At 38.9% G+C, this 27,133-nt stretch overlaps 1 protein-coding gene across 2 annotated transcripts; it reads left to right on the top strand.

Annotated features, from left to right (window-relative positions):
* The first annotated feature begins 295 nt into the window (after positions 1-295).
* LOC106096463 (uncharacterized) lies at positions 296-27,133 on the top strand. Of its 2 annotated transcripts, XM_019345356.2 has the most exons (23): positions 298-518; positions 762-1,642; positions 1,736-1,768; positions 2,913-2,955; positions 10,330-10,475; positions 10,618-10,815; positions 11,346-11,540; positions 12,136-12,330; positions 12,861-13,055; positions 13,651-13,845; positions 14,376-14,570; positions 15,166-15,360; positions 15,892-16,086; positions 16,618-16,818; positions 16,989-17,002; positions 17,089-17,111; positions 17,809-17,909; positions 21,641-21,726; positions 22,573-22,652; positions 24,350-24,509; positions 24,863-25,025; positions 25,150-25,203; positions 25,303-27,132. In XM_019345356.2, exons 2-23 carry the CDS (start codon positions 1,582-1,584, stop codon positions 25,548-25,550), a joined length of 2,976 nt encoding a protein of 991 aa, XP_019200901.1. In that variant the 5' UTR covers positions 298-518; positions 762-1,581; the 3' UTR covers positions 25,551-27,132. The 2 variants fall into 2 exon arrangements, with proteins under 2 accessions (XP_019200902.1, XP_019200901.1); XM_019345357.2 differs by lacking the exon at positions 15,892-16,086 and having other exon boundaries at positions 296-518; positions 22,426-22,652; positions 25,303-27,133.

Genomic DNA, 27,133 nt, shown 5'->3' with positions numbered 1-27,133 from the left:
ATGGTAGTAAATGTATGCTTATAGTCTGTCAAACATATCTCATCACAATTCTATAAATACATTTTAAGATACCAAAAAGGACACTGGATTCCTCATAATGTGGAACACATTGGTACAATGATGCAGAGTCATAAATATACTTGCAAAACGGGCAATTCCTTTATTTTATATATAACCCGCTCAATACCCATGAACCCATTAACCATATGCTATCTACCAACATAAATAAATATTTTTTGTATTTATACATAAAAAAGGAGAAAAAAAAAAAAGAACAGAAATCTCTTTTGTTCCCGATCGTGAGATGAGGGATCTGTCAACAACGATTGCTTAATGTGGCTCACCACCTGCACAGACAGGTAAATGAGTCTTTTGCCAACCTACAAAACTTTCTACCTGATATTCTGGAGATAATAATTCGACAAGTTACCGGTTAAACGGATGCTTGGAAGTAAACGGAAGCGTCATCTCCAAGATGGAGCTAAACGCTGCAAAGTAAGTCAGGAGTCATGAAGCAGGTGAGTCGAGAGAACATAAAACACACACTTACACACACACACACACACACACACACACACACGAAGATTTGAGCTTGGAGTGTATGTTCGACATGATTTATTAGTGAGTTTTTACAGCACAAGTCAAGCCTAATCAGCCTTTAAAGTCAGCGGTAAAATAATCTACTGGACGAGTGGCCTGGAATGGAGTCGAATTCACGTCCTTGATGATCTTTTTGTTTTCCTGTCACTCCCTGTCTACAGTTTTATCACTACAGCTGGATTACATGGAATGAAGGACCTTTACTTTGAACTGTTTTTTCTGTCTTTTTCTCTTTTTTCTTTTTTCTTTTTACTTTCTAAATTGATTCAGCAATATTTTCCTCGGGGATTTGGAGTATGTACGGTATGTCAGTTAAAATAAGGATCCTATTATCAGAAGGACTGCATGTAGAGGCGCAGCGGTCCCCATGACAAACAGATGGGAACTAGCAGCATTTGGGTAGCTCTCGTCAGCATACGACGATATGGGCTGAACCATATTGTCTACCTGTGTGACATGTTAACGATGTCTTTCAAAGACGATCACTTTTCAAACAGCCTGTCGTCACTTATACGAAGAATTCATAATCTAAAACATGTATCAAGCTGAATGAAAAACTGAATTTTCACAAAGTAACTCCCATGGATGACTTGGGAACTGCATCAAAGTAAAATGCTGCAGTAACAGACATAGATAAAAGTGTTCACCATCAGATCTGGACTATCCAAAAATTGAACCCACCAACAGGATAGGAAAGCCAGGTTCTATTTCAGGTATAGAAATCAGTGCACACCTGAGTGCGGTGTGTTTAAAATTGGAATCTATATTGTCTAGAGCAGCTGCATACTTTAACAACTGCATGTTACAAGTCTTATATTGCTGCGGAGCTTCTTGGTTTGCATACCATTTTATCAAGCGCTCTGGTTGTGTGTGCCCGCTACCTTGACCCTCTGGTTATAAATGACATATTTTTAGGCGTTATTACGTGGGAGGTGGGGCTAATTAGACTATTTAGCCGCATATGTTTGCCTCTCAGACTCAATGGGAAGACACATTCTCCTAAAAGGATTACAGATGTACCTCCTTCAGACTCTCGGGTTTGGTAGGTTATTTCGTACCTTTGCTGAAATAGATATAATTTGAGTATTTTTTAAGGCTGTATAATGATGGTTCTCCACCTGTTTTTTTTTTTTAGCTTGGCTGATTTTTGGATTCTCTACTGATTGTGGTAAGTGATATTGATTTATTTATTAGTTCTTTTTGAGTTGTGAGGCTCCGTGTATAGGGCCACTTGCTTGACACAACTGACAAGTTTCCGACTGCTGGTGCGCTGTTTGTGGAAGTTTTGAGAGAGAGAGAGAGAGCGAGACCGTGCGTTATATGTAATAATGCTTGGAGGCAAGGTATTTTTTTCTCCACTTCCCACTGCCAGTATTACAATTAATAACAGTAGTATATATATATATATATATATATATATATATATATATATATGGAGAGAGAGAGAGAGTGAAAGAGCGGGAGAGAGAGAGCTATAGATATATATATATGACAGGCAGAAAAGGGGGGCGGGGGTAATAAAGGGATACCGTAAATAGAAATGCACAATGTATCACCAGCTGCCTCACCTCAATCAACAAACAAACATGCAACACCTGGAACACAAACATATGCACAGGTATATAAATCAGCTAACTTCTTGTGGTCTGCGTGTTGTTGTTTTTTCATCTTTTTTCATCTTTCAGTAATTTACTGTGGCGTTGTGGGAAAAGGAATAGGAAAGGTGATAGCATCAGATGCGTGACGTCCGGGCGTAGGCGGCAGACCGATTCTTCCCCTTGAAGAGACCTCGGGGCAGTCTCGTGGTTTCTTCAGCGACGTCAGACTGTAGAATCATATATATCTTGTATAGTTAACTAGTGGTATGGGGAATCTTATTGGAGCAAAAGGATTTGTTTGTGCTTCCCAAACATTTAGATCTGTGTGGTCAGTTGTGTGTGCGTTATCAACTAGAATGCAAGAATATTTACAGAACTTTATAAATAGTTCAAAAGGTGCATAGGCATCTGCAAATGTGAATTAAGAACCTCTCGTGCATGTAGACCTTTAAATGTAAATTCAAACTTGAGGGCGTATTATGAGTTGTGAATGCCCGGGACAAATCTGTAAACGCCCCCAGAGATGTTCAAATTCTTCATTAAATCACTGAAAATAGAGACAACTGTTTTACCGTCAGTCTTTTTTTTTTCTTTTTTTCTTTTTAACCTGTGGTTCTTTACGCGTCTACCGTAGACAATCAAGATTCCTAATGCTATTCAATTTTAGCCCAAGTTTTTAGTAACTCATCATTTTCAACTTTTGCTTGTTGACAGTTTCTGCCGCAGGAGCAAATGCAGCCTCCAGAAACGACTGTGGGTGAGTCACTGCTTCTTCACTCGCTTTGTGTATGCGTAATGTGTTTTTTAATTTCTGGCCGCTGATCAAAAGTCAAGCGTTTGGTTATAGACTACAGAGAACTCACTGTATAGATACAGCTCCTCGCAATTTTAGAGTTAGAACAATTGTATTACAGTTGAGGCAGAGTGGTATGCGGTTGTGCAGATGATGCTGTTTGCGAGGGCGGCGGAAAAGATGAGTGCAGTGCCGGGGCCGGTGCCAACTCCGGATAAGTTGGTAGGGTTAGGTCAAAAGTTTTGGGCAAAGATCATGACAATAGTGTTGTGGAGCCAGAGAGAATGTAAGGCAGGATAACTGCGATTGTAGGCAGTGCCAATGACCCAGAATTGAGAGGTAAGTTAGAAAAGAGGAATTCCGCAGTAAGCTGAATGAAATGTCCCCAGGGGGGAGGGACTGGTGACTGGAGCAGACTTCAGTCGACATGTGTGAAGGGAACCTAGGTGATAAGGAAGTGTTGGGTAGGTGTGATGATAAGGAGAAAAATGAAGTTGGTTGTGGATTTTTGCAGAAAAGGATGGAAATGGTTGTAGTGAACACATTTGTTTGCGTGTGTGGTTTGGGGGGGGGACACAGATGAAATATATGTTATGCAGAAGCAGACGGTGCAGTCTGAAAGCGAATGGGGGACTTCAAGGTGGTGTCACGCAGTAGCGGTTTTAGATACGGGCGACATGGGCGGTTGCCCGGGGCGGCATCGTGGTGGGGGGCGGCATCACGGGCATCGGCAAAAAAAAAAAAAAAAAGAAGAAGAAATTGCTCGTACTCATGCTCCCCCGACATCAGCCAGCGCATATTGGGAATGGCATAGGCACCGATCGGTTTTCTATCGCCCATTTGCTGGGAGTAAGGGCGCCCTCCGTTTGCCAGGTGCGCCTGCTGCTTGTGGCACAGGGAGGAGAGGGCGGGGTGGGGCTTCTCTGGCTGGCTGGAGCAGCATCTAATAACCAACTCGCAAAATAAAACAAAATAAAAACAAAACAACAAACACGAAAACACCAGACATTATGATGCAGACTTATAATTTGCACCGATGTTTTTTCGAAATTCTATAAAGTGAGCGCGAGAGCCCTCGGTGCGCCTGCTCGCTGCTGAAGTCAAAGTAAACTTTATTGTCATCTCTGCTACATACAGTCCAGTATATAGAGAGACGAGACGACGAGGCTCCAGTTACTGCAGTGCAAGTAAACAAACAATAACTATAAGAAGAGTAAGAAAATAAATATACACTTTAGGACCAGGGGTAAAGGGATCAATAACAATTTATAATTTACAGTTTGATGATTTAAAGTCTCAAACACAACCTGTCGAAAGGGGGGGGGGGCTGCTTCCAAATAGAGCACATTTCATTCATAATGTTGTAAATCCAAGCCCATTATCTATTCATGATTTGAATCCTGGGTTGTGTGAAATCCCAGAAATAAACCCTAGACAAAGTGAATCTGTGAACTAAGGTGTAGGTCTATTAGGTTATGTTGTGGTGATCCTCGGGTTGGGGGATTTGTGTTCATGCTGGAGTGCAAAATTAAAACCAATGGAAGATGGACAAGAAAAGTTCAAAGCCATCAGGTGCTCAGTTTAGAAAAAATAGAAAAGAAGAGGAGGAGAAACGAGCAAAAGATCCAGGTAAGCAGATGTGTCATTGGATAATGGCAGGTCATGTATCCTGAAACAATCAGAATCAGAATACTTTATTAATCCCTAAGGAAATAATGTGGGTTACAGTTGCCAGAGGGAGTGTTCGCCCAGGGCACCAAACAGGCTTGGACCGCCACTGGTGTCACGTCACACTAAATGGTAGTCTGCAGGATGATTTAAGAAATCAAGGATATGAAGCAAGGATATGAAGGCAGAGGCAAGGGTCAAATGGTGGAAACTGAAAACAGAAGAACAGAGTTTTGGGAGGATAAAGTACATCAAATCATCTTAATAAAGGAAAGAGTCAAAAATTCCCAACATAAAGTCAAAAACCTGGGTCACAGACCCAGGACCATAGCAATGATGATGGTAGACGGGAGTATTGGGCTAGGTGTAGACCAAAGAGAGAGGTGACAAAAGCAGAGGGCAAGGCTTATAGTGAGCTATATGTTAAGTTGCACACTAAGAAAGGAGAAAATAACTTCTATTGATTTGCTAGACAGAGACTTTTGACCTGGAAAAATCTGTAACAAGTTAGTGTGACTAAGGCTAGAGATAGAAATGTACAATCAGTAAAGAGAGTCTGCTGAGAGGGTGGAAGGAGTATTCTGAAAAGCTCATGAGAGTCAAAAGTGGAAGGATGGAGGAGAGTTGAATCAGGAAGTGCAGGACATTAAAAACACACACCACTGGGCTTTTGAACAGTTTTCACTCAAAGTCTGTCATCACTGTGAGTGCTGCTATAAAGTCAACTAAATAAAGTAAAAGGTATAACATTTATTTTATGTTTAAAGCATATCCAGGTACTTTGAATTACTGACACTGTAGGTATGAAAGGTGCTGCGCTGCAGTGGTTTGATCCATATCGTTTCCCTTCAGCAGAGTCATTAGAAGGCATAGCATACATTTTCACTGCTATGCAGATGATACCCAACTTTATCTATCCATGAAGCCAGATAACACACACCAATTACTTAAACTGCAGGAATGTCTTGAAGACATGACTCCTAAATTCAGATAAAACTGACATTATTGTACTTGACCCCAAAAATCTTAGAAATATGGTGTCTGGCACAGTGAATAAGTGGACTCAAGCGCAGGACTCTGTTGACACAGAAGATGAACAGTTTATTTACAATGTCACCAGGTGCTATATACAAAGATGCAAGGGGAAGAAAAGGGGTTCCAGGGAATCCAGGGAGGGGGAAGGAAACACTCCACACTCCTGTTCGACCACACACGCCACTCGTAAAACATTTGCACTCATGAACACACTCCAGGGATAAACAGGTCCAGGAAGATCTATATACAAGAGAGCACAGTTAGAAGCTAGGAAAACAGTAGAGACAAGAATAAACATCAAACAGCTCGGGCTACACTGGCGAGTGTCGTGCAACGATCCAGCAATGACACATGCTGAGCTGTCGTCTTAAGTAGTAGCTGGAGTGGAAGTATAACAAGCAGCGAGTGAGTGATTATTTGCAGGTTCGTAGGCCAGAGGCGGGAACTCACAAGGAGTTCCACCCAGGCAGAGGAGAGGGAGGGAGAGAGAAACAAGAACATCAGAGTGATGCTGAAAAGCTATCATGCATTTATCACTTCTAGGCTTGACTACTGTCATTCATTATTATCAACTTATCTTAACAACTCCCTGAAGTGCTTTCAATTGATCCAAAATGCTGCAGCAAGAGTACTGACAGGGACTAGAAAGAGAGAGCATATTTCTCCTATACTGGGTTATTTTCATTGGCTCCCTGTTTGATTCAGAATCTAATTCAGTAGTACCATATCACTCCAGTAGGGAAGACTGTAGGCTTACTTGCGGATCCTGGAGTATTTAAAAGTACAACATTTGAATAAAGTGAGTACACTCCTCACATTTTTGTAAATATTTTGTCATACCTTTTTATGGGACAAGATTGAAGATATGACACTTTGATACAATGTAAAGTAGTCAGTGTACAGCTTGTCTAACAGTGTAAATTTGCTGCCTCTCTAAATAATTTAACACACAGCCATCATTGCCCAAACCACTGGCAACAAAAGTGAGTACACCCCTAAGTGAAAATGTCCAAATTGTGCCCAATCAGCACAATTTTCCCTCCCTGGTGTTATGTGACTCATTAGTGCTACAAGGCCCCTGGTGCAAATGGAGAACAGGTGTGTTTGAATTTGGTGTTACTGCTCTCACACTCACTCATGCTGGTCACTGGAAGTTTAACATGGCGCATCATGGCAAAGAATTCTCCGAGGATCTGAAAAAAAGAATTGTTACTCTACATAAAGATGGCCTAGGCTATAAGAATATTGCCAACACCCTGAAACTGAGCTGCAGCACGGTGGCCAAGATCCTACAGCAGTTTAACAGGACAGGTTCCACTCAGAACAAACCTCGCCATGGTCGACCAAAGAAGTTGAGTGCACATGCTCGACGTCATATCCACAGGTTGTGGAAAATAGATGTATGAGTGCTGCCAGCATTGCTGCAGAGGTTGAAGGTGTGGAGGGTCAGGCTGTCAGTGCTCAGACAATACAACCACCCACTCCATCAAATGGCTATTGTCCCAGAAGGAAGCCTCTTCTAAGGATAATGATCAGGAAAGCCCACAAACAGTTTGTTGAAGATAAGCAGAATAAGGACATGGATTACTTTTGGTCTGATGAGACCAAGATAACATTATTTGGTTCAGATACTATCACGGGTGTGTGGTGGCAACTAGGTGAGGAGTAGAAAGACAAGAGTGTCTTGCCTGCAGTCAAGCATTGTGGTGGGATGTCATTGTTTGGGGCTGCATGAGTGCTGCTGGCACTGGGGAGCTATAGTTAATTGAGGGAACCATGAATGTCAACATGTACTGTGACATACTGAAGCAGAGCATGATCCCCTCCCTTCAGAAACTGGGCCATAGGACAGTATTCCAACATGATAACAAACCCAAAAACACCTCCAAAAGACCACTGCCTTGCTAAATAAACTTAGCAAGGTACTTAACTGGCCAAGGATTTCTCTTAAACTTAAACTCTATTGAGCATCCGTGGGAGATCCTCAATGGAAGATGGAGCAAAAGGTCTCTAACATCCACCAGCTCCATTATGTCATAATGGAGGAGTGGAAGAGGATACCAGTGGCACCCTGTGAAGCTCTAGTGAACTTCATGCCCAACAGAGTTAAGGCAGTGTTGGAAAATAATGGTGGCCACACAAAATAGTGACACTTTGAGGACAGTTTGGACATTTTCACTTAGGGGTGTATTCACTTTTGTTGCCAGCAGTTTAGACGTTAGTGGCTGTATGTTGAGTTATTTTTAGGTGACAGCAAATTTACACTGTTATACAAGCTGTACACTGACTACTTGACATTTTATCAAAGTGCCATATCTTCCGTGTTGTCCCATGAAAAGATACATTTGTATATTTACAAAGATGTGAGGGGTGTACTCATTTTTGTGAGATATTGTATAATGGGAGGCAGAGCCTTCAGCTTTCAGGCCCCTCTTCTGTGGAACCCGCTTCCAGTTTGGATTCTGTAGACAGACTCCCTCTCTACCTTTAAGATTAAAAGGCAGAGAACTTAACTTTCGTTAACTTTTCCTTAAAACTTTCCTTTTTGAGGAAACATATAGTTAGGGCTGGTTCAGGTGACCCCGAACTCTCTCTTAGGCCATGTCCACACTAATACGTTTTCGTTTGAAAACGCATCTTTTTGTCTCTGTTTTGGCCTTCCATCCACACTGAGACTAAAGATTAATATCAGTTTGTACATGCTCCAGAAAGCTTTTCTTCAAATTCTTTAGCTCTCACTCGCTTTTGCAACTGTGTACTTTTGTGTTACTCGTAGCTACAATTCCACCTAATTTTTGGTCCATTTAAAAAACTCGGTGCTTTTCCTCAACATTTTGACGCGACGTTTCAAAGAGACAGAAAGTAAATAAACAGCAGACAGAAATGAGGCAGGTCGAATTGTCTTGCGTTTCACGCATGAGCAGTACTGGAATGTCAGCGTTTTCAACCGTTTCAATGTGGATGAATAACTCTGAAAACAAATGAAAACGATAGTGTGGATGCGGAGTGTTTTCAGACGTATACAACGTTTTCAAATTTATCTGGACTATTGTGGACGTAGCCTTAGTTATGTTACAGTAGGTCTAGGTTGACGGGGGATTCCCATGATGCACAGAGTGTTTCTTTACTCCACTGATCTTTTTCACACACAATATTTGTTTGTACACTACTCTGCATTTAATCAGTGGGAAACTTTTCCTTCCCACTGTCACCAAAGCGCTTGCTCACAGGGTGTCATATCATGGTTGGGTTTTCTTTATTTCCTCTTTATTATTGTAGGGTTTTTACCTTACAATGCAAAGTGCCTTGAGGTAAGTTGAGGTTGTGATTTTGCGCTATATAAATAAAACTGAATTGAATTGAACTTTTATTTTTACTACAGGGAGCGCCATCTTTTTAAGCAGTAGTACAGTAAATTACCTTGTATATTGTATTGTTCAATGACAAATATAGGAACCTTGAACATTGAATGGATTAGTAAGGAGGAAGAGAAGACAGCAATGAAGAGGCTGAAGAATGAAAGGCAGTTGGTTCAGATGGCATACCTGTGGAGGAATGTGAGAAAAATAGAGAGGTGTCCTTGTACTAACACTCTGAAAGCAATGCAAGCTTTGAGAGTGTTGATGGAGTGCCAAGGTGCCAAGAGAGGAAATGTGATACCATGTAAAGAAATCAGTAATGGCAGAGAAAGATATGAGGCTGGTCAAGAAGATCTATGAAAACAGTGAGACAATGGTGTGCGGTAGGTATGACAGGTTCAAGGTGGAAGTGGGATGAATGTCAGGCGTCATTTGGGACAGAAGGATAGCAGCAAGAGTGAAAGGGAAGGTTTACAAAATGGTAGTGAGACCCACTATGATGTGGCGCCTAGAAAAGGAGACAGTGGGGCTTAGAAAAGATGAGATGAGATGAGATGAGATGAGATGAGATGAGATGAGATGAGATAAGATAAGATTCTCTGTTTCACATCTTCAAAAAATCAGTTGAGAATACATAAATCTTTTTGTTTTTAATCATTAAGCTTTAAATTGTATGTATCAGAAGATTAAATGTCCTGTAAGCTATAATGGAAATAACCAAGTTTAAAGTGCCTTATTAGATAGGGCAGTGAAGAGTGAGGAAGATGTTTGGTAAAGGGGCATGGGTCAGATTCAAACCTGGTCTGGTCACTCCTAGCCATACGTCAAGCAGTCACCTGCTCATCCCAGAGAGCTAAACCAGTACCTATGAACTTCTACATTTAAACCAGTTGGAAAGATGTGATGGAAGACATACTAAGACGCGTTCATGTAAAAAAAGTTCTGATGAACTTCAACTTTAAGCTGGGATTTGAAGAAGAACCTTGCGGTTTTTGACATTTTGAGTAGAGGGAGGTTTTAAAATGTCATCTGTTCAAATGAATTTTATGTCAGCACAGCAAGGGTGGAGGTGTTAAAAATACTATGAACAGCTTGAACAGGTATGCTCCTGTTGCTACTTTTTCGTGTATTTTCATAGTTGTCCAATAGAGGGCATTAGTACAAAGGGTAAAGGGAGTAATCTCTCTAGTTTTGAATGTGTAAAATAACAATTTTCTATATGCACTGTGGAAATGACTGTCATTGATAATAGGGTTTGGTTATCTGTGCTTCTCAGACAAGACTGCAGTGAAACACAGTATGACACCCAAGAAGCTGCTCGCTCTGGAAACAAATTTCACCCAGGGGCAAGTCTGTCTTGTTGTGGAAAGGAACCTTACAATCCTGAAGTAGCAACCTGTTGCAAAGTACAAGACGGAAACAGTAAGGAGAAACAGTGGAAACAAAAGAAAATGGATTTTTGGTTCTAGATGTCTAATCAACATCTGCAGAATGTTGTAGAAGCTTATCAGGTTAGTTATGGTTGAGGCCAAAGAGTTAAGAATATCCATGGTATTCTCCACAGAGGCTTTTGATAAGGACAAGCAATTGTGTTGCGGTGCAAGTGATAAAAAGACGATTCTGGTGAGAAATTCCACTTTCCACTGGTGCTGCGGTCACAACCAGTATGACAACAGGACTCAGTGTTGCTGTGAGAATAAGGAAGGTGTTCTGGAGGTACAACCTAAGAATTCATCTTGCTGCGACAAGAACTCGACTACAGGTAACTCATTACTTTGTACACTTACATGCCAGCTGTGTGTGATGAATCCAATAAAAACAGTTGCACTTTTTGTGATATTGTACATATGAGTCTTAATCCATATCAGACTGTGGCGAGAAATGTATTTGATTGAGTAGACATCATGGAATTACAGACTAATTAATAAACCTGCCTTTAAAAAGATCTGCCATGTCTACAGTGTTGTTGCTCCTCCAATAGTTGTCATACAGCAATCAAAGAAAATCCAGAGTCGTTACTGTAGGTGATGACTTTGTTGTTGACTCTACAGCTTTCCATAGTTGCTTCAACAAACCCAACCAACTATGCTGTCAGTTGGCTGTTTTTCACAAAGCTCCAAAGAATATTGTTTAAAATGATATAGAGCTAATCATAAGATAATCATTTTACTGTGAAAAGCAGCATTGCAAGGATTGTGTTTACGTGTTTCTTGTACAGTATAAGTTAAACTTGAATTAGCTATGATTGAAGTATAAGTCTTACAGTTTTTAGTATCTGATTCTTTTTCACAGGAGTGCATCATGTGGGAAATCTGCATTGTGGTCCGAATGATAATAAGAAGAGTCTGGTGAGAAATTCCAGTTTCCACCAGTGCTGCGGTCACAACCAGTATGACAACAGGACTCAGTGCTGCTGTGAGAATAAGGAAGGTGTTCTAGAAGTACAACTGAAGAATTCATCTTGCTGTGACAAGAGCTCCACCGCAGGTAACTCATTACTTTGTACACTTACATGCCAGCTGTGTGTGATGTATCCAATAAAAACAGTTGCACTTTTTGTGATATTGTACATATGAGTCTTAGTGCATATCAGACTGTGGCGAGAAATGTATTCGATTGAGTAGACATCATGGAATTACAGACTAATTAATAAACCTGCCACATTTGTGTGTATTTTTCTCCCTTAATTCAAAACTCTGTACAAGCGATACCATATTTTAAAAAAGATCTGCCATGTCTACAGTGTTGTTGATCCTCCAATAGTTGTCATACTGTAATCAAAGAAAATCCAGACTCATGACTGGAGGTGATGCCTGTACATTGACTTTGTCATTGACTCTACAGCTTTCCATGGTTGCTTCAACAAACACAAGGAACTATGCTGTCAGTTAGCCGTTTTTCACAAACCTCCACAGAATATTGTTTAAAATGAAATAGAGTTAATCATAAGATAATCAATTTACTGTGAAAAGCAGTATTGCAAGGATATACTGTACGAGAAACACAAACACAAATCTAAACATGAATAACTATGATTGAAGTATAAGTCTTACAGTTTTTAGTATCTGATTCTTTTTCACAGGAGTACATAATGTAGGAAATCTGCGTTGTGGTCCGAATGATGATAAGAAGAGTCTGGTGAGGAATTCCAGTTTCCACCAGTGCTGCGGTCACAACCAGTATGACAACAGGACTCAGTGCTGCTGTGAGAATAAGGAAGGTGTTCTAGAGGTGCAACCGAAGAATTCATCTTGCTGTGACAAGAACTCCACTACAGGTAACTCATTACTTCATGCAGTTATATGCCAGCTGTGTGTGATGTATCCAATAAAAACAGTTGCACTTGATGTCATATTGTACATATGAGTCTTAATCCATATCAGACTGTGGCGAGAAATGTATTTGATTGAGTAGACATCATGGAATTACAGACTAATTGATAAACCTGCCTTTAAAAAGATCTGCCATGTCTACAGTGTTGTTGCTCCTCCAATAGTTGTCATACAGCAATCAAAGAAAATCCAGAGTCGTTACTGTAGGTGATGACTTTGTTGTTGACTCTACAGCTTTCCATGGTTGCTTCAACAAACCCAACCAACTATGCTGTCAGTTGGCTGTTTTTCACAAAGCTCCAAAGAATATTGTTTAAAATGATATAGAGCTAATCATAAGATAATCATTTTACTGTGAAAAGCAGCATTGCAAGGATTGTGTTTACGTGTTTCTTGTACAGTATAAGTTAAACTTGAATTAGCTATGATTGAAGTATAAGTCTTACAGTTTTTAGTATCTGATTCTTTTTCACAGGAGTGCATCATGTGGGAAATCTGCATTGTGGTCCGAATGATAATAAGAAGAGTCTGGTGAGAAATTCCAGTTTCCACCAGTGCTGCGGTCACAACCAGTATGACAACAGGACTCAGTGCTGCTGTGAGAATAAGGAAGGTGTTCTAGAAGTACAACTGAAGAATTCATCTTGCTGTGACAAGAGCTCCACCGCAGGTAACTCATTACTTTGTACACTTACATGCCAGCTGTGTGTGATGTATCCAATAAAAACAGTTGCACTTTTTGTGATATTGTACATATGAGTCTTAGTGCATATCAGACTGTGGCGAGAAATGTATTCGATTGAGTAGACATCATGGAATTACAGACTAATTAATAAACCTGCCACATTTGTGTGTATTTTTCTCCCTTAATTCAAAACTCTGTACAAGCGATACCATATTTTAAAAAAGATCTGCCATGTCTACAGTGTTGTTGATCCTCCAATAGTTGTCATACTGTAATCAAAGAAAATCCAGACTCATGACTGGAGGTGATGCCTGTACATTGACTTTGTCATTGACTCTACAGCTTTCCATGGTTGCTTCAACAAACACAAGGAACTATGCTGTCAGTTAGCCGTTTTTCACAAACCTCCACAGAATATTGTTTAAAATGAAATAGAGTTAATCATAAGATAATCAATTTACTGTGAAAAGCAGTATTGCAAGGATATACTGTACGAGAAACACAAACACAAATCTAAACATGAATAACTATGATTGAAGTATAAGTCTTACAGTTTTTAGTATCTGATTCTTTTTCACAGGAGTACATAATGTAGGAAATCTGCGTTGTGGTCCGAATGATGATAAGAAGAGTCTGGTGAGGAATTCCAGTTTCCACCAGTGCTGCGGTCACAACCAGTATGACAACAGGACTCAGTGCTGCTGTGAGAATAAGGAAGGTGTTCTAGAGGTGCAACCGAAGAATTCATCTTGCTGTGACAAGAACTCCACTACAGGTAACTCATTACTTCATGCAGTTATATGCCAGCTGTGTGTGATGTATCCAATAAAAACAGTTGCACTTGATGTCATATTGTACATATGAGTCTTAATCCATATCAGACTGTGGCGAGAAATGTATTTGATTGAGTAGACATCATGGAATTACAGACTAATTGATAAACCTGCCTTTAAAAAGATCTGCCATGTCTACAGTGTTGTTGCTCCTCCAATAGTTGTCATACAGCAATCAAAGAAAATCCAGAGTCGTTACTGTAGGTGATGACTTTGTTGTTGACTCTACAGCTTTCCATAGTTGCTTCAACAAACCCAACCAACTATGCTGTCAGTTGGCTGTTTTTCACAAAGCTCCAAAGAATATTGTTTAAAATGATATAGAGCTAATCATAAGATAATCATTTTACTGTGAAAAGCAGCATTGCAAGGATTGTGTTTACGTGTTTCTTGTACAGTATAAGTTAAACTTGAATTAGCTATGATTGAAGTATAAGTCTTACAGTTTTTAGTATCTGATTCTTTTTCACAGGAGTGCATCATGTGGGAAATCTGCTTTGTGGTCCGAATGATAACAAGAAGAGTCTGGTGAGAAATTCCAGTTTCCACCAGTGCTGCGGTCACAACCAGTATGACAACAGGACTCAGTGCTGCTGTGAGAATAAGGAAGGTGTTCTGGAGGTACAACTGAAGAATTCATCTTGCTGTGACAAGAGCTCCACCGCAGGTAACTCATTACTTTGTACACTTACATGCCAGCTGTGTGTGATGTATCCAATAAAAACAGTTGCACTTTTTGTGATATTGTACATATGAGTCTTAGTGCATATCAGACTGTGGCGAGAAATGTATTCGACTGAGTAGACATCATGGAATTACAGACTAATTAATAAACCTGCCACATTTGTGTGTATTTTTCTCCCTTAATTCAAAACTCTGTACAAGCGATACCATATTTTAAAAAAGATCTGCCATGTCTACAGTGTTGTTGATCCTCCAATAGTTGTCATACTGTAATCAAAGAAAATCCAGACTCATGACTGGAGGTGATGCCTGTACATTGACTTTGTCATTGACTCTACAGCTTTCCATGGTTGCTTCAACAAACACAAGGAACTATGCTGTCAGTTAGCCGTTTTTCACAAACCTCCACAGAATATTGTTTAAAATGAAATAGAGTTAATCATAAGATAATCAATTTACTGTGAAAAGCAGTATTGCAAGGATATACTGTACGAGAAACACAAACACAAATCTAAACATGAATAACTATGATTGAAGTATAAGTCTTACAGTTTTTAGTATCTGATTCTTTTTCACAGGAGTGCATAATGTAGGAAATCTGCGTTGTGGTCCGAATGATAATAAGAAGAGTCTGGTGAGGAATTCCAGTTTCCACCAGTGCTGCGGTCACAACCAGTATGACAACAGGACTCAGTGCTGCTGTGAGAATAAGGAAGGTGTTCTAGAGGTGCAACCGAAGAATTCATCTTGCTGTGACAAGAACTCCACTACAGGTAACTCATTACTTCATGCAGTTATATGCCAGCTGTGTGTGATGTATCCAATAAAAACAGTTGCACTTGATGTCATATTGTACATATGAGTCTTAATCCATATCAGACTGTGGCGAGAAATGTATTTGATTGAGTAGACATCATGGAATTACAGACTAATTGATAAACCTGCCTTTAAAAAAGATCTGCCATGTCTACAGTGTTGTTGCTCCTCCAATAGTTGTCATACAGCAATCAAAGAAAATCCAGAGTCGTTACTGTAGGTGATGACTTTGTTGTTGACTCTACAGCTTTCCATGGTTGCTTCAACAAACCCAACCAACTAAGCTGTCAGTTGGCTGTTTTTCACAAAGCTCCAAAGAATATTGTTTAAAATGATATAGAGCTAATCATAAGATAATCATTTTACTGTGAAAAGCAGCATTGCAAGGATTGTGTTTACGTGTTTCTTGTACAGTATAAGTTAAACTTGAATTAGCTATGATTGAAGTATAAGTCTTACAGTTTTTAGTATCTGATTCTTTTTCACAGGAGTGCATCATGTGGGAAATCTGCATTGTGGTCCGAATGATAATAAGAAGAGTCTGGTGAGAAATTCCAGTTTCCACCAGTGCTGCGGTCACAACCAGTATGACAACAGGACTCAGTGCTGCTGTGAGAATAAGGAAGGTGTTCTGGAGGTACAACTGAAGAATTCATCTTGCTGTGACAAGAGCTCCACCGCAGGTAACTCATTACTTTGTACACTTACATGCCAGCTGTGTGTGATGTATCCAATAAAAACAGTTGCACTTTTTGTGATATTGTACATATGAGTCTTAATCCATATCAGACTGTGGCGAGAAATGTATTCGACTGAGTAGACATCATGGAATTACAGACTAATTGATAAACCTGCCTTTAAAAAAGATCTGCCATGTCTACAGTGTTGTTGCTCCTCCAATAGTTGTCATACAGCAATCAAAGAAAATCCAGAGTCGTTACTGTAGGTGATGACTTTGTTGTTGACTCTACAGCTTTCCATGGTTGCTTCAACAAACCCAACCAACTATGCTGTCAGTTGGCTGTTTTTCACAAAGCTCCAAAGAATATTGTTTAAAATGATATAGAGCTAATCATAAGATAATCATTTTACTGTGAAAAGCAGCATTGCAAGGATTGTGTTTACGTGTTTCTTGTACAGTATAAGTTAAACTTGAATTAGCTATGATTGAAGTATAAGTCTTACAGTTTTTAGTATCTGATTCTTTTTCACAGGAGTGCATCATGTGGGAAATCTGCTTTGTGGTCCGAATGATAACAAGAAGAGTCTGGTGAGAAATTCCAGTTTCCACCAGTGCTGCGGTCACAACCAGTATGACAACAGGACTCAGTGCTGCTGTGAGAATAAGGAAGGTGTTCTGGAGATACAACCCAAGCATTCAGATTGCTGTGCAAAGGAGTCAGTTAAACCTGAAGGTCAGAAGTGGTCAAATGCAGTCTCATGCACATCTTAGAAATCTATTTAAGGTTTAGCTCTTAGCTTCATAATTTATGTTAAAATGTAATGACAATTGATGAGTTAATGGCAATTATTTTGGTTTAGTTTGGTTTTCCACTTCAAAAGTCTTTATGCTTTATATTTACAGGTTTTCGACAACTGGTAAGATACATATTGCAATAAAATATCATTCTTTTATTTTTTGTGCAAATATATGAATGTGTGCATTTATGTTTTATATTTTTCAGACACATAGGCTCCTACACTGTTGGTAAGTAAATGGAATGTTTTTAGTATAATGTCATATGTAAAGAAATGTAAATTTAATCTAGTCAAAATTGACTATCATGAATTCAGGCTTTGTAGGAAATGTTCTACTCTAATTTGAGTTTATTTACAGTTGTGCTCAAAAGTGTACATACACTCATCACTGGCATGAATATCATAGTAAATTTGTGCTTAAATTATTTCTTTGAACTGCTCTTTTTCATGAATGACTATACAGCATACACCTTTAATAATTTAAAAAACAATGGGTGCACAAGTTTGAAATGATTTTTGATCTTCTGTAATCCCCACAGTGCCAAAAGTCTAAATACACCCCAACTAAGTTAAATGTCCCTTAGTAAGTCGCACCTAAACACCATACTTTTGGTAGCCATGAGCAAGCTTTTGGCATAAATTTGATCACTCTTCTTGGCAGAATTGGTAGAGTTAATTGAAATTTGTTGGTTTATAGACACACAATTGGCTTTAAGCCTGGTCCACCAATTTTTTTCAGTTGGATTGAGGTCAGAGATTTAATCTTTACTGAATGAAATCCGAGTACACGCAGTAAATTGTTATGCCATCCAGTAGCCAGTAAAAAGAAATATACCTGTTAATACTTTCTGTTCTGCTCTGTGGTGGTGTACCAGTGATATGGAGTGGTTTTTGTGTTTATTTTGGGTGTGTTTGTCTATCCACAGCACTGAACCAAACACACATCTCTGTGGGTCGACATGTTACAATCCAAAGACGCATCGTTGCTGTGAGAGACACCAAAAGCCTTTTTGGTTCTGCGCCTCAGGTATTACCGTCTCCATAGCTGTTTCTTTGAGTGAGTGTGTGCCAAGGACAGTTTTCAAGAACTCTGCATAGTCCTGCAAAAAAAAAAAAAAAAACTAAGAACACCCTTAAAGCTTCCCTGAAAGTGTTCTATCTATCATTGATCATTGTATGTGACATTGTATGTGACATTGCATCATCCCATGGTTTTTATGTGGGCCAAGTAAGCTGAATCAGATAAGGAACAGCCCACGCTCCAACAAGGCAGTTAGAGCTGAGTGAGCAGTTTAAACATGTTTATCTTACGTGCAACTGTGTAAAAACAAAAAATTATTTGCAGCATAAATTTCCCCTAAAGGGGACATTGCATCATTTGCTTTTGTGACAGTATCTCATTTTGGAAAATCCCTAGAATGGAAAACTATAAAGAGATGGAATAACAAGCTTAACAGGCTCTATCAACAAGATGCTGTTAAAGAACTTTAATCTAGGATAATGAAAGTATATTATATATTATACTGTAACCTGTTTGCTCATTGTGAAGTCAATACCAAAAAACCCTTTTCCAAATATTTAGGTGAGGGGCATGTTTCCCACTGTGCTGCATACTCTTTTCTTTTTACACAACTTGTAAGAAGTTGGGAGATCGAATAACTTCTGAAGTGGTTTCAAGTGCTAACCACTTTTTTGCCTCTTTAGTTTTCCACAAAGTGCCAGATGTTTTTATTGGGTGACAGATCCTGAAGAAAGCATCAGTTTATCAGCCATGCTTTTATGATAGTTACAGTTACCTGAAAAGAATGCAATCTTATCTGCATGTGTTCCTCCAAAGCCTGTTTATTATTAATGGTGCTTTCAAGTTACCCTGGCCCTATGCCTCTATAATGGTACCCCTAAATAACATTTTAGAAGCTGGCTTTTGAACTGTGTGGCAAATGGACAAATGGTCCCTATTTGGCTTGGATGATGTTGGCAGCTGAAAGTGTGATTCATCAGTCCAGAGAACAGTTTTCCAGTTAGCCTCATTCTATCTAAAAAATAAGCTCAGGCCCAGGGAAGTGACAGCATAACACAAGGAAAGATCATGGCTATGGGTAGAATAAAATGATTGCTGTTTGATTCAGTGTTTCATCCAACACATTGTCATCTATACATGAACTCTTTATGTGAAGTCTTCCTGCTAACAGATAAGCCATGCTTTAGCTCTTTAAGGGTTTCTTTTAAAACAATGTGATTAGTCACTTGCAGTGATAGTCCTGACAGAACATTGATATGTTGTTATGCAAGTCAATAAGGTACTGCATCATACACAGTCAGTTCTCACTTCACCTTCCATATGGACCTCATGCCTGTATGGTGATTTTTTTTAAAAAAAAAATCTACAATTATTATAGTGTGATTAGTGTCAGGAAAGAGTCAGAGTCATCATGGGGTTGAAACGTACCCCAGCTGCAAGGCTCTGTTTTCCACTCAGAGGCAGGATGAGTCCCTGGATAGCTGATCAGTCTGCAGGCTAGGACCCAGCACGTTCCTCTTGTGAGGCAACCATGCCAACCACTGCACTACAATGACTAATCCTGAATTTGAGTTCAAGTAGTGAGTTGTTGTAATTTAACTGTAACCGCAAAGACTGTTATAAATCCATCAAATCAAATCAAATCAAATCTGTCAGAGAGACAGTTTTAGGCCTTAAGTTAAATGGCTTTTGCACAAAAAGAGGTACTCATTGTTCGCATTGACGTTTTATCATGGGTGTGTAAATAACTCTGACAGTTAGAAAGTTAGACAAAACAACGTTTTTCTAAGGGTCCCCTGGAGGCTTTAAGTATTTTTTCATAATACTTTCAGACAGTGAAGTGTGTCTTTATTTTTCCAGACAGTACATCTTGCCAAGATCAAAATCATGGAAAATGCAAGCTGTGCAGAAGGGTGGTTCACTTACAAATAAGAACATTTTTTTTCTCCCTACATAGAAAAAGATTTCATTGTGCACATTAGCAAAAGGTTAAATTGCTATGGGAAAATGGTCTTGATATTTTTCCCCAGACCGCACAACACAATTGAAAGAGCTTCCATCTTTTTGAACCACCCTATAAAAAACATAAAGGCTTTGCAATTAATAAAAAGGGATAACTCAGGATTATCTTTGAGTCCAAAAAAGGATGTACAGCAGCTGGTTTGTTCAAAGTCTGGGCATCTAAATCAGTTACTGTACTCCACAGAAGAAGTTTTTTTTAATCACCATAAGCCCACCATTAACTTCTGAGGGTTTACACTCCCTTCATGTCCATCCCCCTCTCCACCATTTTTGACTGCTTGCAGCAATTTGGCTGCACACACCTCATCTGGTTTACATTTTTTTGTGTATTCCAGTGTGGAGAATTAATAAAGGCTCTAAGCCCAGAGGTGGAGGGTTTTAAACATGTGGTTTGGGCTTTCCATAATATGTGGGCTGTTCAGCAATGTCTGGTATGCTTAACAGCCCACATCAGGGTGTGTAGTGTTAACCTTTACCCTTCTTTTAACGTGACTACTAGTACTTTTTTTTTTGCATTTTTCTGCACTAGTTGAGCACTCAAAACACTTTCTACTATAAATCCCTTTCACCCAGTCACTTACATGTAGGACTAAGCACTTTTATCTAACATTCAGACACACTCACACTACCGTGGATGCATCAGTGGTAACTCAGTATCTTGTTTGTTTCTTGCCCAATGACATGCATAGTGGAGACAGCTCATTCTACCAACCTAGCCCCAGATGCCTCTTACAAAGACTTGGAAGACAACCGAATTCCTTCATTTTATAGTCAGTATTTTGCAAAGGAGGGAGAATACAGCAACTTGTGTGTAACATAGGCTACGTTCACACTGCAGGCGAAAGCGCATCAAATCCGATTTTTTTGACCCTATGCGACCCATATCCGATCATGGTATGACAGTGTGAACGGCACAAATCCGATATTTTCAAATCCGACCTGGGTCACTTTCGTATGTGGTACTGAATCCGATACATATCCGATGTTTTAGAAAGCGACTGCTGTTTCAATGGTCATGTCGCATTAAATCCGTCTTTTACGTCACTGACACAAGACAGACGCCAATTATCAGCGCCGGAGAAGCGCCCGAGAAGACATTGCGAACGCTTCCTGGCCATCCAGTGTAGATGTCAGTGAAACTGTTGGGAAGACAACGTTGGAGAAACGTGAACATTTTATTTGTACTGTATAATCTGCAGATTCTGACAGAAATCTGCAACTATCCTTTGAAGCACCGCCTCTCTAAAACAGCAATAAGGATAATTTTTAATGTATTTACATTATTATGTAAATAACAAAAAACTTAAAGCAAAAATTGGGAAACGTAAAGTCCGAAGTCTTTACATTAAGGGCCATCAGTCAAACAATATTGTTTGCTCTGGGTCTAAACAGAGCGCGTTGTGTGTGACATCTTCTTTTGCGCATGTGGGCCGCGTTGAGGGTTCACACTAGAGCGCGTTTGCTGTCGCATTTTATTTGTAGTGTGAACAAGCAGACAAAAAAATCGGATTTGATCAAAAAATCGGAATTGAGCATTAAGACCTGCAGTGTGAACGTAGCCAAAGAGGGTATTGTGCCTTGTCTTATTTACCTCAGATCCCCTGAGTCATCTTTCAAAGACATCATTAATCCCAACATGTTCTATTTTTACTGCAACTACTATTTCCTCTTTCCACCTACCCAACCCACCTCAATCCTCATACCTATTTGTTTAGGTAAACGCAAGGCCAGGGTGTATGACCCACGTATAGAGGTCTGCTGTGATGGATCTGTATCTCCGTGGAAGCCGTGGATAGATCAAGTAATGTACAACTTGTTTTGGGGGTTTTTCTTTTCCTTTTCTGGGCCTGCTTAGCTGTTTGTGTTTTTCTAATCAGTGTAAAGTGCAAAGGTCAAAAGTTTTAATTTCTTTTTCTGTAGGAAAATCAAATCAAGCTTTCAAATTACGGCTGAAGCCTAAAGCACTGTTTCCTTAAAAAAAAAAACAGAAGGAAAAAACATATTAATGGCATTTTGGCGAGATTTTTCATTAAAGTTTTTGTTATTAAATATGAAGGGCCTCATGCTGCAATATTCAGTTTTACACAAATAACTGACAGCAATGTTACCTAGTGATCCCAGACAAAAAAAGTTGTTTTTGTGCAGCTACGATGAGAGAGCTTGGAGCTCCACCCCGCTCCTCTTATACAGTAACTGAGGGTGTTTTTCAATCTGATGTTTAAACTCGTCTAGCGGTGTTGGTTTTGGTTACCACTACTGCAAAAGGTCCATAAATCTGGTAAGACAAAAAAATTTAGATATGCTATGTGTGGAAATGAGATCTGTGTAATGTTTGAATTGTTTCAAGTTTTTGTTTTTTTCCTGATTTTTGTATTTCATCTTCTTTTTGTCAAAACTCATAAATTTATGTTCACCCACGAGCATTTAAATGTGCAAATAAAAGGGCTTCGTTGTTTGTGCATTGTTGAGCAATTTACTGCATTATTTCTGATTTTTCAAGTGCTGTGGAGTGACTGTGTATGGTTCGGCACAACGTGGAGTTCTCTGTTGTAATAATACCTTGTACGAGGGTAGAGATGATGGAGAGGAATGTTCAGAGGTGGGTATTCCTTACAACCCGGCTAAAGGGACCTTATGTTGTTCTCAGTTTCATGGCAGCCCAGGACAACACTGCTGTGGGACGGAAATTTACCGGCCTCGTACTGAGATCTGCTGCAACGGACACAGGTGATTGTGTGTGTGTGTGTGTGTGTGTGTGTGTGTGTGTGTGTGTGTGTGTGAGTGAGTGAGTGAGTGAGTGAGTGAGTGTGTTTGTGTTGCTGCTTTGCATTGCTGAGAAAGTCCAGTGAAAAATGAGTTCTTTAACTTTGTCGTTTTAATCATTTGGAATATAGCGCTGGTTTGCATTTTGTCAGACAGGGCGGCTGAAAGTATGAAAACATTTTTTATTTGTAGTCTGTCTCTTGAGTGAGAACAGAAGAACCCAGAAAGGCGAAGCAGGAAAAAAAACATTTCGCACGAAACCGTCTGAGACAGTCAGACGTTCTTTTTTTCCCCTTGGAAAATGCGCTGAACTACTGTGCCAAGGAGTCTCTCTCAAACAGCCTGTCTGGGTCTTTTATTGGGTTTGGTGCTAACTGTTAATTGTTACAGCCTGTCTGGTCATGACTCATGTCTTTCAGTGACTGATTTTTTCATTTTTTATTTTTTTATGTGGACACTGACAGAGAGCTGAAGCTGCAGCTCTAATGATGTTCTACTTTTACTTCGCAGCCTGCGTAAAGACTGTGGTAAAGACATTATCTTTCAAGCTGGCATCCAGCAATGAACATAAGAACTCTAACTCAGCCTGTTAGGAGCATGTTTCTTCATGTCGCTGTCCATATTTAATTTTAATTAGTACATCTGTTTTCCACCCAAACAAATCGGAAAAATGTGTGATTTGTTTAATTACTTTACATTGCTGATGAAAACTGGAATTTCCTCCTTTTTTTATAGAATCAGTATGGGACCATGTGAGCATGGGAAAAACTTATTCTGTCTCTTCTGTGAGAACTAAGGAATTAGAAAAACATCTGCATGGCAAAATCCTTTTAAACAGACATGGTGTCTGAGATAGGAAGACACACATAATTATCGGAGCAGACATTCTGCTTCAGCTGTTTCCTCTTAAGTTACTGTGCCAAACAACTTCTCTTTGTCAGCCTGTCTGAGTCCCTGACTGACTGCCATTTGAGGTTGTTATGTTTAAAAATCCTGTCTGTGCATGACTCATCTCCGGGGGATGCCTTTTTGTTTTTAGCGGGATTTCTCAGAACCCTTCAGCTGTGACGCAATAACCCTATCCACCACACTACCGTGTTGCCCTTACCATTATTGCATCATTCAATATTTCTCATATGGGTTGAAAGAAGTATTCATGTATAAAATATCATGTTCAGATATCAGTTTGTGTTTTACGGTTAGTTCCAGATCAGCTGAACTCGTTGAATTGTGGCTGTTTTCAGCTACAGTAGCTGTACAGTAACAGCACCACTGGGTATAAATGCATTCTGTGTAGACTTTGAGTGTTGAAACTGCTCTCATGGTGTGTTTCTTTCACTTCACCCTGTGTAAACACTGTTTTGAAGCAGAGAGGAAGTTATCTTTCAGGCTGACTTCAAGCAACATACATAAGCAGTGATCTAAGTGGGCTGGTACTTATATAGTGCCTTTCTACTCATGCAAACACTTAAAGCACTTTCTACTACAAGCATCATTCACTCAAATATAGACATTCATACAGCTTATTTAACTAAGTACTTTGTATTAATATTCGGAATGCAACAGCAGCAACTTGGGGTTCACTTAGCCTCTTATGAGCATACTTCTTTATGTCACTGTACTTAATTTAATACTAACTGCTACCTCTGTTTTCCACTCAGACACCCCAAATCAGAAAATCTTCACTGCTGTGGGGTCAAAGCCTACAACATTAAAGACCCACAGATGAAGTGCTGTGCAGGAACACTGTACAATTTGACATCATTAGACAAGCATGGAGGGGACGCGCAGTGCTGCGGATCCATCCTGCAAAAGCCACAGGTAGATTTATTAATGGTGTTATCTGAGGATCTGTTGTTTGTGCATCTATTCATGTCTTACACTGTATTATATCATAAGATCTTATAACATAAAACAGTTGTGAGGTTGGAGTAGTTATTGTTAATATCACGCTCAGTGAGCCCCTCTAAGCAGTTTTCTCCAAGGCCATAGTGAAATCTGTGTTTTAACTGTACTCTGGATCTATTTACTGTATATCTGACAGTCAGAATAATAATGTACCATGTAATGTAATGTACCAACATTACTGACTCAACTTAATGTTGTGGCCTCACTGGTTGCAAACAATCATGCTTTCATGAACCATAATGAATTATATATCTTTTCAAAACAAGGATATTTGCTGCTCAAGCCAGAAAAAAGAGATGCTTTACTCTGTCAAGACAGGATTTGGATGCTGTGGTCACCTCTATTACAACACCACCCTGTGGTCATGCTGTGCTGGGAGGCTGAGATCAATCCATGAACCAGGACAGGATCAGAGAAAGATGACTCATGGTCTGTTGTGTCTGCTTAAATGTCCTCTCACAAAGTTAAACTTCATTTTGTGTCATTTTGACTTCATAGCACAGTGGAGGTAATGCATTTGACCAATAATATGCCTATAATGTTCTTTTTTTAGGATCCAGACTTCTATCTTTGAATAATCTAAACACAAGTGGTCTCTGCAAAGAAAGTAAGATATCATCTATAATTTTCAATATTGGAACAAATGTTGTTTTTAAATTTTTTTATGGGTTTTTAATGTAATGTGCTTGTGTATCTCTTTATTTAGTGTACACTGGGACTGTGGAAAGTGTGTCTGTGAAGAGCGTTGTGTTCAGGAATGTGCTGAAGGTTCATGGGAACAACGTGACAGCTCTGCCTTTGCATTACATCTTGGACATAGACGATCACTGTCAATCACCTAAACTGTTTCTTGGGAAGACCTACATCTTTAACAAAGTTAATGTTTTCACTGATTTCAACCATGACTCTGTTCTTCAGTCACTCCATTTCATTTTTTCTAAATGTTCATCTTAGATCATGACTGTCTGATCTATGTATGGTCAGTGATTAGCTGTTCTCTTGTTTTTGTCTTAGAACAAGTACTCAGTTTTTATTTACTCAGTGTTGGGTTTCTTACTCTAAAATAGTACTACACTAAGACTAATGCCTAGGGGTTTTTTATCCTCAGAAGAATGTACTGTTAAAGTACTCATTACAGGGATGTTCTCTTACATAATGGTCTATTAACAATATAACACTGTATAACACTGAACCTTAGAAATGCCCATTAATTAGTAAAAACTCTACCCTAAAAGGAAAGACCATTGAAGCTTAACATTTGGGCACTTTGCTGGTGTAAGCATAAAATCAAAGAACCAGCCATATTTCTATCACTCATTTTATTTTTCCATCAGTTATTGTTGTGCAAGCACACATGAAAATGTTTAAAAATGTGATCTTTTTAATCTTTCTGTTACCTAAATAATTGAAGAATATGTAACTCAATTGAATTAATTCATTAACTGAAATATGTTTACTCAATTAATGCATTATAGAAAAATTTAACTTGATTAAAGATTGCATTACTTTTAAACTGTTTAAATTAAAAAATCCAGAATTAGTTATTAGTGATATTACTTACAAGATGACAAGTTGCTATCAGTATGCAGTGCATTAAATGTTCAACGCTCATCTCCATCCAAACCATGTTGCTCTGTTTTTGAACGCATCCTAAAATGTGTCCTCGGTAATTACTACTGTTACACAGCTAGTTAGTGTACAGTGTTGTTAAGTTATACATGCAGTAATGCAACATGACCATTATCTTTCAAAGTCTGATAAAGCTAAAGTAGTAACTAGGATATCCAAGCTAGTCTTAGTTTGAAATTAACAGTAGCTAACACCTTAGCTATCAGTGTAACAGGAAGCAAGGCATGCAAGTATGTTAGCATACAGCTTGACGGTCACATAAGCTAAACTGCTATCAGCTAATATTGTTTGTCATTTGAAATTTTTGTGACTGTTATTTTTATGCCTCTTTTTTGCACTAAACTAAATTGTAAATGGCAACTATTTGCACATGTCCTTGAACCATACAATTGAATGTATAAATGTACTGTAAAGCATGATTTTTTTGAAAGATAAAGCTTGTGACTGTCAAATGGTTAGTTGACAATACCATTATTATAAGCACCCCAGTTCCCACTGATCCCTCTAAAAATGCTATATTTCTGTTTCTTTGTAAGTACCTACTTTTAATCACCTTGACCCAAGTTATTTTTATATATGTGACTTCTGGGAAGATTTTTGGCATTTACTGTGTGTGTCTTTGGTCACACATACCTTTAAACTACTAACAGGACAAGCTCATGATATACAGTATATATATTTTATATTATATTGCATGTTTATATTTAATATTTAATAGCACCTCCTGTATTATTACGTTTTAAATAAATAAGAAGATAAGGATAATTGAATGTGTGTGTTTTTTATTACTGAGTTATCACCTTGAGGTTGGGATTATCAAAAGTGGAGGTTCTTTAGCAAAAAAATAAATGAAAAAAGTACTTGTATTACAATATGTGCATATAACAATTTATTTATACATAACTATT

The sequence above is a fragment of the Oreochromis niloticus genome, linkage group LG14, assembly GCF_001858045.2.
Source record: "Oreochromis niloticus isolate F11D_XX linkage group LG14, O_niloticus_UMD_NMBU, whole genome shotgun sequence".
NCBI classification, from domain to species: Eukaryota; Metazoa; Chordata; class Actinopteri; order Cichliformes; family Cichlidae; genus Oreochromis; species Oreochromis niloticus.
The sequence above is the reverse complement of the archived record's forward strand: the minus strand, read 5'-3'. Positions and strand labels throughout refer to the sequence as shown.